General features: G+C 35.8%; 1 protein-coding gene and 1 long non-coding RNA gene across 2 annotated transcripts; one reads left to right on the top strand and one right to left on the bottom strand.

The window, feature by feature from the left end:
- The first annotated feature begins 506 nt into the window (after positions 1-506).
- Positions 507-9,239, top strand: LOC129921339 (integrator complex subunit 1). The gene is made up of 3 exons (XM_056003139.1): positions 507-1,943; positions 4,153-5,132; positions 5,188-9,239. The coding sequence occupies exons 1-3, from the start codon at positions 623-625 to the stop codon at positions 9,208-9,210; spliced, it is 6,324 nt and encodes a 2,107-aa protein (XP_055859114.1). The 5' UTR covers positions 507-622; the 3' UTR covers positions 9,211-9,239.
- Positions 9,239-10,162, bottom strand: LOC129921340 (uncharacterized). The gene is made up of 2 exons (XR_008773501.1): positions 9,774-10,162; positions 9,239-9,581 (listed from the first exon to the last, which is right to left on the bottom strand). It is a non-coding gene; the product is annotated as an uncharacterized LOC129921340 (long non-coding RNA).
- Positions 10,163-11,096: the final 934 nt, after the last annotated feature.

The following is an 11,096-nucleotide window of genomic DNA, read 5'->3' as shown; positions in this document are numbered from 1 at the left end:
CATCCGGCAAACCGGACAGGTCGTCGGATGGGTGTTCACACTATCAAAACAGCATTAGATCAGACCAAACGGCGGCTGGTCTGTCCGGTAAGTTAGTCAATGTGAACCCCCCTATTAACATTGAAACTCAAGTCCAGAAGCTGAGTTGGAAAAAGTAACAAAATGTAACTATTTGACACTTCAACACTGGATTTAGGAACGATGTTGTGACGTCACGATGTTACACTTTGTAACTTTTTTCTCATTTAAGCCTGGTACGCTGCTCGCGCTAAATTTTAGCTCCCATACAAATTATCGAAAATTTTTAGCCGAGATAAAATGGATCCCATACAAGTTATCGATAACTTGTATGGGAATTTTATCTCAGCTAAAATTTAGCGCGAGCAGCGTACCGGTACCAGGCTTTAGGAACGATGAAAGTTAACTATTGTTAACAATAGTTAACATCGTCGAATAAAAGAACGCATCACTGTCAAAATATTTTTCATTTGGTTTTTGTATTTTTCTCTCAACACGACAAGTTGTATAGTTCTACGTATTTTGTTTTTATTATCAAATAAAATTTTGATCTCCATAAATAAAAGAAAATAAACATTTAAAGAAATTAACTTATCCACCGCCCATGGACCGCAATAAAATTGGTGGGTCCAGGGGACCCAAACCCAAAATCGGTGCTCCACACATGGGCAGCGAACTATTTGCATTGGGCACAAAATCTACAACAAATCGCGATGACAAAAATAAGGTTATGTCAGCGGTTAAAGGAGTCTCAGATCGTAAACGAGAACCATCCACTTCATTGGGTAATGTTGCAAAGAAACCCAAATTAAGTGGAAGTATTGGAAATGTACCCCGTTTATCGGGAGAAGGTAGTAGTAGTTCAAGTTCGGTTTTAGAACCATGGGAACAGTTGGCAATCGAATGTGAACCGGTTGACTTGGTTGAGACTGTTTATACTGCTTTAGATCAACAAGATTCAGATTCTGTTGTCAGTTATGTTTGTGGAGCAATAAAATTGTTATCTTCTCAGAGAACTAAAAATGATAATGTTCTTACGTTGGCTTTACTTTATTTAGCCAAATTGCGTCCGTCGTTGTTTTGTAATGACATTGTCACTTCGGCGTTGATTTCGATTCTTAAAAGAGAAAGTCAACATTCTTTTAAGAGTCGATCACATCCTTTGGCTCACATTGTTGCTTGCAACTTGTTGGCTAGAGGATATCACGATAAACGCCATTGGCCTGAGATGTTTCTTAAAACTTATATCGACGATGCGGCCAATGAAAGAGTTTGGGCGGATAATGAGTATTGTGCTCCATTTGTTGAGAATATCTGTTTGGCTTTTAAGACTCGAGTTCCGCCAAAAAATATGCTCCAACCGGAACTGACGGCTCTTACTCAAAGAGATGCCACGATTGCAATTGATGATGATTCAAATGACAATTCAATGCATGGGGATTCTTTGAAAGCCTGTGATTTGAAACTCGATTGTGCTTTGCAAAATCGTTATGGTTCGAGTGGTCACATAGTTGAGAAATATGTAATGGATGCTATAAAAGAGCAATTGAACAAAAGACAACAACAAGATTGTTATACTAGGAATTTCTTGAAGTTCCTTTGTACCACCTCTGGTTTTGGAGAGGTACGGTCTTTGTGTATAACTCGATTGGAATTATGGATTCATAATGGGAAGTTAATGAAACCAGCTCAGGAATTATTGACTTATATTTGTTTCAATATAACTGGTCAAACAATTAAAGATCATGAGGTACTGGCTACATTGGTTAAGATGAGATTGAAGACGAAACCTTTGATTAATGTGTATATGATGTGTTTAAAAGAGATGATTCAATTGCAACCTGATATATTGCCGATAACATTGAAGTATGTTGTTCAGAATGAACTTTCAAATGCGAGAAATCCGAATAATATGGGAATGTTGGGTAAGTATTGGAATACAAAAAAAAAAATATTAATACATTTTCTTTTCATTTTAATTTCATAAAATAAGTCTTATGGATCTGAAGGGAAATTAGTGGACAGAATGTAACTTTTTCAACATTTAATTTTGGCGAGTTATGCCGTGTATCGCAAGCAATATAAAATCATTCTTCAAATCATTCACCAAAAACTAATAGAAACATTTTTGTAATTTTTTTTCCGCACTTTATTCTAATGCCTGACAAAAAACAGATCATTCTGCTTATATCTGGCACTTTAAGAATTCGACGTTGAGGAGATCTTAACTCTCTCATGTATCTGCTTTTCACAAGCCATCCGCCTATGATCCGTCTACTTCTTCCTTTTTCTCGGCCCTGTTATAGTCTCGATGTCAAGATCACACTGATTATCCGCATGTGGGGTTCGCCGGGTTGGCTTCAAAAATCGGCGCCAAGCATCCCGGTTTTGTATTTTTCCATTCCTGAGGCCAACTAAATACTGGTATTTTTGCATTTGCTTGTTCTAGGAGTTTTTGGGCCTACCTTTTTTCTTACTTCGTATTGGAACGTTGTATCATATTGCCTTTTTGATATTATAATGCATTTAAGTAAATGGAAGTAAATTTTATTTCAACAACAAATACAACAACAAATGAGTCATTATATTTGAAATACTATAAGTCCATGTAAAAAAAACTAAATTGACTTTTAAACTAACGGCACTTGAACCGTATCTCTTTTCTTAATCAAATATTGCATCCATTATATGTGTGAGTTACTCTACTTTATATTTTTACAAAAAAATCCGTTGAATTGTTTTGCTTCATTAAAAAAATATTACATTTTTTGAAAAGCATACAAAATGTGACTTATACCACATTCAAATATAACGACTCAATTATTTCGATACACTGAATCGCAAGGTCGCTTTGGCCTCATCATGTTTTTTTTTTGAATAAAGTGAAAATACCACAGAAAAAAGGATTTTTGGTGTTATTTTTGAACTTTATTTAAAACCTCGACCTTTACTGGTCAAACGGACTAAAGGAGTAGTCAAATTAAAAAACAACTTTTTGTTTTTTAAAGGTTTTGGTGTCGCTATTTTAATCTCAAAAATAATTTTTTTTTATTCAAATTGTGTTAAAGTTGGGAATATATTGATCTGATACTCCCTCAAAAACTCAGAATTTGTTGCTGTGCGCAATTCTTTTATTACAATTCTTTTATTACAAAAGCAATTACTCTACGATGCTTCACTCGGCTATCCCTTCAAATGCATCTGTATACTTAAAGTTTTTGTAAAGAACTCCTTAAAACCTCTACGAATTTGCCATTAAAATACCTTTGGTCGTTGACCGAGTTTCTAATTCCTGTCCAATTTACTAATAGATTCCAAATCTTACAATAATGAAAAAAAAAGGTTGACCGTAGGCTGCCATTAATCTGGAGAAGACACCCAGAGCATGATTACGTCTGCTTAAAGCAGCGCATTCGATGCCACTGGATAAGGAGTTTACAAGACTATCGATGTACAAAGCAAATAAAAATAAGCTTTCGCTCATGCAACCTTTCCTGACAACTGACTCCGTTTTAAATTACTCTCTTCCCCGTTTTAAACTGCAGGTATCCATGTACAAGTTTTGGACGACTCTGCCAACCTATATTGACATACCGTTGTAAAAAAGCTTGTAAAATAGACCCTGTCTATCAACCGCTGACTTTAAGCCTACGAACATGGCATAAAGTTTTTTTTTTTTTAAGAAAAAAAGAATTTGCACAACTTTTCAAAACGAAGATACTCGTATGGCCAATCGAGCTTATTATATTAGATCCATGTGTTGACTCGTCTCTGCAAAATAAGAGTGAAAATTTTATAACAAGCTTTTAAGAATGATCCTTAAATTAGGTAGCTCAGTTGCCCACCCCAATTTCATTGAGGTCGTCATTCCACCTGTCGGCGCCATCAAAATGTGTGTAAAAATCGCTATAATAACGACTTTGTACTTGAGGTACCTATCATGCGTATTCTCACTCGTTGAATTTTTATTTCATTAGACTTCCTGTCCAAATTATCTTCTTATTACCAAGGCACTTTTACAGAGCCCCTGTTTTTTGCTTTTATCGGCACTTTTTTTCATTTTCTCATTTAGAATTCAAAATATAGTCGTTAATTCGTTAACAGTTAATTTTATATTGTTTTATTTTTTTACAGCTGCCATGTTCCAAACTAAACCGGATCAATCAGCACGTCATCTAGCCGAAATCTACAAAGAATTTCTAATGCAACGCGAAGACTGTCTACGGACATTGCGTGTCTTTCTTCGAGAACTTGTGCGAACGCTCCGCTACGACATCAACATAGTAGAATTCTGTAAAGCATTCCTCACCAGCCGCCCAGATCTTACACCTCTTATCCAACAATCCGAATACAAAGATCGAATTTTCCATTCAATGGTAGATCTCACATGCCTCTGCATGTTGCTAACAGTCTCACCTCAAGTCCGTGAGGCAAATGTTTCTCTACGAAATGGACGTGATATGAAAAGTAATCCAATACTTTTGAATTTCTACGCTCAAATGTCTCAAATTCAATTGGATGCACTCTCATGGATGTATGAGTCAGTGCAGGTGATTTTCAAGTTACCCGGTCTCGACTACAGTCAAGCTTTGCATAAGATTTTACTTCTAGAAAGTCCCGAACAGTATTCAAAATGCGATCAATGGCCACCAGAACCTGAACGAGTAACTCTGCTAAGAATGGTTTCCGAAACTCCAATTCATGAAGATTCTCTTTTGAGAATTATACTTATTGGAATAACAAAAGAGATCCCATTTACCATTCCTGATACAATTGAAGTAATTGTACTGGCTATTAAAAGAGCTTCAGCACTCAGAAGCATGGATTGTCCAGCTGTCGAGGCCAATAAGTTTGACATTATTGATTTCCTCTTCAGCATGGCAGAGTATCATCACCCAGAAAAGATCAAACTTCCAGAAAACTATGAACCACCAAAATTAGCCATTACAGTGTTGTATTGGAAAGCTTGGATCATTATGTTGATGATTTCTGCTCATAATCCATCGACTTTTGGAGCTTTTTGCTGGGGACACTATCCAACAATGAAGATGCTTATGGAGATGTGCATTACAAATCAATTAAATGAAACACCTGTTGCAAAGGAAGAACTTCAGGTAGGTAGAATTTTGAAAAGAGATTCTCGAGATTAATTTTGATTGTTTCTTTTAGCTTATGACTCTTGAACGTGACCAAATCATCGAATTTGAGACTCATCTAGCAGCTCAAACCTCTCAAGCAATCATCACAGAAGAAAATGCCATTCTCATATCCCAAGTTATGCTTATGGATCCAATGGGAGCAGCCAGACGAGTACCTCCTGCAGTTCTGGAACAATTAAGGCATTTAAATAAGACTCTCAAATTGGGTCACCTGTTGTGTCGAAGTCGCAAACCAGATTTGCTACTTGATATCATCCAAAGACAAGGAACCACCCAGTCGATGCCATGGCTATCAGATTTAGTCCAAAACAGTGAAGGAGACTTTAATCATCTACCAGTTCAATGTCTTTGTGAGTTTTTGCTCTCAAACTCGGCCACAATCAGTGAGGAAAATAGTCGAGATGCAGAGCTCTTAAACTATCTCAGGCAACTTGTAAAAGACCCGAATTCTGAAAAGCAAACTGTTTGTGAAGTTTTGGATTATATCTTTCGTCGTCTGGCTTCAACTGTGAAGCAGTCAAGGGTCTCGGCTTTAAGTGGAATCAAGATGATTCTGAAAGTTTTCAATACCACCGACGAGGAGGAAGATTGGCTTCTATGCTCGCTTCCCCAAGTTCCACATTTCATCCATGCACGAGCTTCAATTATTCCCCAACTACGAGCTGCATGTCAGATTGAGAATAATCCGGAACTTCTTATGGTTTACATTCAATTCATTGCTGCTCACACTTTGCATGATCCGGTCACTGATATGCTTGACCACGTCATGGACATGGCTCAGTTGATTGTCGAAAGAAGTACAATGTTTCAACACATTATTCCGATACAACCAGATTCCCCTCTAGCTGGAAAGGTCTCGGATGCATTGGATGAGTGCCGCTTACAGACACTTAATTGCATCTTTGTAATGTTTAACAATTACATCATAAAACTTAGAGAACATCGAGAACCATACGAATGGACAGAATATCCAGATTTGCTGATGGTTCATTTTGATGATGGAGCACAACTTCCATTGCATTTGAATATCATTCATGCCTTTGTTATACTTCTTACACATTCTTCGATAACTCTACCCGATTCGATACCCATTCTTGACTACTGGTTCCCTCAAGGGCGACCAGTTCCACAAGCTTATCTACCAGAAACCAATGAAGCTGTTCAATTGCTTCCAGATTGGTTAAAATTGAAGATGATTCGAAGTCCCGTCGAAACTCTGGTTGAAGCTGCTATGTATGATTTGACTCCTGATCAGATTGTTTTGTTTGTTCAGAACTTTGGTACACCAATTAGTTCCATGTCGAAGCTATTGGCATTGTTGGATCGGGCTGTTATTGAACAATTTGATGCAGTTAAGAATGCCATCTTAAACAAGGCCTATCTGGCTCAATTGATTGAGATTCAACAAGCTCGTGGAGCTAAAAATGGACATATAACAGTACAGGCTTTGGAATTGCATTCACACTCACAAACTGTTCCAGATCCACCCAAGACCCAAGTGAACACAATGGAATCTGTGAATTTGGATCAATTCCAAGTTATTGCACCAATTCCAGAGAAAGCTGTTTCCTCTAGTTCATCAAAGAGTTCCAAGGAAATTGAAGAAATTGTTGAAATGGTACTACGAGCTCCAAATCTGAACAAACTAAATACATATCGATTTAGAAAGCTTATTCATCAACTCTTGGAACGTGATGGAGCAACACCGAAGGCAAAGAGAGATATGCAAATCCATGCCTCCAACAAGGCTTTGGTACATTTAATGCGACTTGTGGAGTCTCCTCGTGGACCTTGTTTCTTTCAGAATATATTCCAAAAATCCCACGCATGTACATTCTTCAGGGCACTTCTAACCTACATCCCTGCTCAATTGCAAGATTATGACTTTATGTTGCATGTAATGGACAAGATCATTCATAATTTAAGTTTGCAACCGAATTTGAATAATGCAACTCTTCTCCAAATCCTGCAAGTTAGGAAGCAATCATTTTCGAAGAAGATTCATGCAGCTCCTGAACAGAAATATACCGAAAAAGAAAACTTCTTACAGCTTCTTCATAAAGCTGGAGTCACTGAATTGGAATCAGAAGGAAGGAAGTTTGTCAATGATATGATTGATTGCAAGAAAACATCACATTTAGTTGATGGAATCATCACAACTTTACAATGTTTACCAAAATCTAGTGATTTGACTACAATTGGGTATGATAGGAGAGGGATTCTTGTAGATTGGTTGTCAGAAGTTGATGCTGAACTTATAACCGCTGACAAAGTTCTTCAGATTGAAGTGATGTTCTCGAGGAATCGGGATGATTTTCGATTTTATTTGTTATCATTGTTGTGTCATCAGGCTAATTGGGAAACTCTCTATGAGACAGTTAGTTACCTCCTCGAGAAGTATCGAGAGAATTTTGATTGCAACTCGGTGTTGAATTTCATTGAGGCATTAATTAACAATCCTAAACTGTGGCAAGGTCGAGATAAGGCTGTTTCCAAGCATGATCAAACAGAAATTATTTTAGAATTGGACATTGAGGAGGGTAAAGTATTCACAGAATATATGCTGCAAGAGGGTGTACGAGAAATGGAACTAAATGGCCCAGATGCCTATGCCGAAAGACTAAGTTCTCGAATGAATTTGCTTTTGAAAGTTATTCGGGAACCACGTTATGTCCATCTGCAAGCTTTGATTGAATTTGTTACTGAGTATCCTTGTCCGGAGGGTTTGAAACTAAAGTTCATTCAGCAAATGTATCTTATGAATCCTCCAATTAAATTTCTTCAAGACAATGAACGTCAAGAGGTCTATAATTCTAATTTGCAAGGTCTGAAAGGATGTAAGGCTGACAAGGTTACCAACTATTTAATAACTTGTTTGGGAAATTTGCAATCAAAGAAGGACTACGAAGCTTTATCCACTGACACTGAGTTGCTACTAAGAAAGCTAGCAGCTTCACATCCAGCACTGTTCCTTCGTCAATTGGGTGTTCTTTCATCGCTTTTACATGGCAAAGCTCATATGGCTTTGAGAGTTCTTCGTGATGAACATCATATTCAGAGATTCATTCAGGTCATTCGAATTCTAGAGCTTCTTCAACCAATGCTTTTTGATGATGTTTATAAAATGGGTCTTCAATCAGCTCTGGAGTGTTACTTTACATTCTTTAAGCATCACAGTCGGGCGAAGGAGGCATATCATATTTTAGTGAAGCTTGTGGAACTCTTGCAAGCCTATATCAATACAAATCCATCGAGTGCTTTGAGTTTTATTGAGCAATACACTGGAATTCTTCAAGAATTGGCTGCGAAGAATAGTCATTTAGCTCATCTGCATCAACTTGTTCAGGGTTTATCATTATTAAAGCACAAAGCTTCAGGAAGTGAATTGAAGGAAGATGAAGTTAAGCAAGAATTTGATTTAGAAGAAAATAGTACTGATAACAAAGATGAAGAACCTTCAACATCTGCGAGTGGAAGTGGTGGCGCTGTTGCACAACCTCAAGCCACACAGCTTGATATTGAGTCTCGAGGAGCGGCATCGTTTGCTCTAGCTGGCCCCCAAAGTAGACAATTACAAATTTCCCCTCATTTTATGAACCTCATTAATCTAGTACGACATTCGAGTGCTGAAGAAACTATTTTGGGACCATTACAAGAAATCGAAAGTCTCACCTCGAAGAGATATTCTTTCCTGGGTGAGCTTTTTGATCGCCTTTTGGAGTTGATATTTTCCCACAGTGCACAAATTCGTTCAAATGCCTATATTCTCCTAATTCGTCATTTAAAACATCATCCAGGACGACCTGATGTCAATCGCTGTGCGGTTAATGCTTACATTCAATGTTTAAGAGATGATAATTCAACTGTTGCAGCTACAGCTGTGGATAATCTTGTTGAAATGACTGTTTTGTTGCAAGAATATGCTAAGGAAATTTTAAGAGTAGCCTTTTCGTTGGGCATAACATCGCGTTTAAATACTTGCACGCAAATTAAGAAAGCTATTCAAACTTTGAAACTTCAGCATGGCTGTTAGAAAATATGAAGATTTATGGGACTGAGTGTTTTTCTTTTTTTTTTTCATTTTTTAAGTTTTCATTTTATTTTATTTTTTTGCAAATTTGTATTTTATGTAATCATAACAAAAATAAGAAATCATATATAAAAAATGTATTAAATGAGAGTACAATAGTAAAGTAAAAAAATTGTTTTTATAATTTAAGATGGCAATACTGCAACCAATTCACTAGTGGATCAAGTTTCAAGGACAGAATTGGTATTTTCCAGTTGAGTTCAGTTCAAAGGTTTCACTCATCACGCATGAAATCATCTCCTTTATTATAAGCGTCAGATTTAAGTTTGCATTATTTTACACGCAATTGGTTTACATTTACGTCATTGTGATGTCTGAAAGTCGAAAAGATGTTAATAACAATAATTTAAAAAAATGAGAACCCTTAATCATTATTCAGCCACCATGTTCGTATTGCTTCTGTATGAACATAGTATTTACCGGCTAAATGCAATTTTATATTGATGTGCATGGTCAAGGCCACATCATCACCATCCACAATAATAATAATGTAAACAACAAATTACCTCGACTTGTTGAAGAGATCTAGAGAAAGAGACTTTAAGGTAGTAATTACATGCTAACCGTGCAATGCTCCGATCAATCATCCAGCACACTGATCAATCCAATCTAGCAACAGCAACCACATTTAATCCAACTGACTTCTGTAATTGTTCACCACAACATACAGACGTCCCCCTATGAATACTTAACGAGAATCGAATTAAAAAAAAAAATTAAGAAAATTCAAGTAGTGTGTGGCAATTACGGATATGTTGCTTATACTTTGTTGTTAATGAATTGGTGACCTTTATCCTAACTTAAGTTCTAGAAGGAAGTAAATATAGTTATTTGATATTTGTATTTACTAGATATACACTGTATACTAATGTAGGTAGGGAAGTTCATTTACTACATAAAGTTGATACTTATTTAAAATTAAATAATGTGATTTCCGATATAGAAAAAAAACCCCTTTTATCATCTTTAAATGGCAAAAAAATTACTACGACGTGATCTAAATTTTGAATTTATTTGGATGTGAGAATTTTTAACATGGTTACCAGGTTGTGAGGTTTTAACAAATTTTAAAATTTTTCTGCCAAGGAATGGTTTGTAGAAAACTCTGAGTTTAAGTTTTGTGTTAAGTTAGTAGATATAGCATAAGACTGACCATAGGTATATTGAAGGTAGATTCTACATTTTTTTTCACTTTCGTTCCAAATCGAATTGAAATCATTTTAAAAAAATAAAACTTTTTTACTTTTAGCAGGTCACTGTGGTGTATGTGGAACTTTTGTTTTGAAAATCTAAGCGAATTTGTTGATTAATTTCTAATTTTTGAAATACTTTAACTGTACCTATTAAGTCTTACTTTACTTTTATTTACTGGATTTTTGTAGTTGGTAATCATTACGTATTGTTCAAAGTATTGAGCAGGTGTTATGCGGATATTTACTAGAATTGTTGACAAAACACTTAATAATGAGTTATTTTATGTGCAATTAGAACCCAACTGTGATGCGTTTACCTAAATATTTAGTTTCGTTTAGTTTAATATTAATGAACAAATCATGATGAACTCCGTTATTTTATCAAACCATTTTATCCGGGTAGACTTAATTTATTAATTATAGACAGCTTGTCTGGTATTCATATTTTAGAATATTTGTAAAAAATACTTTTGTGATTTTAATATTCAAAATTTGATTAAAAACTTAAAAATAATATTCAAATTAAAAAAAAAAATATGCAATTCATCGCCCATTATATAATATTCTTAATCAATATTATTCAACTTGTTTTTTTATTTAACGGAAATTTCGATTCCCCGAAAATCCAAAAACCAG

Source organism: Episyrphus balteatus, chromosome 1, assembly GCF_945859705.1.
Source record: "Episyrphus balteatus chromosome 1, idEpiBalt1.1, whole genome shotgun sequence".
In the NCBI taxonomy this organism is placed as follows: Eukaryota; Metazoa; Arthropoda; class Insecta; order Diptera; family Syrphidae; genus Episyrphus; species Episyrphus balteatus.
This window is presented reverse-complemented; position numbering and strand designations above follow the sequence as displayed.

Coding starts and splice junctions, on each gene's coding strand:
- LOC129921339 (XM_056003139.1), top strand. CDS start 623: ATGGACCGCAATAAAATTGGTGGGTCCAGGGGACCCAAACCCAAAATC. Junction 1,944..4,152: donor GAATAATATGGGAATGTTGG/GTAAGTATTGGA, acceptor ATTTTTTTACAG/CTGCCATGTTCCAAACTAAA. Junction 5,133..5,187: donor TTGCAAAGGAAGAACTTCAG/GTAGGTAGAATT, acceptor TGTTTCTTTTAG/CTTATGACTCTTGAACGTGA.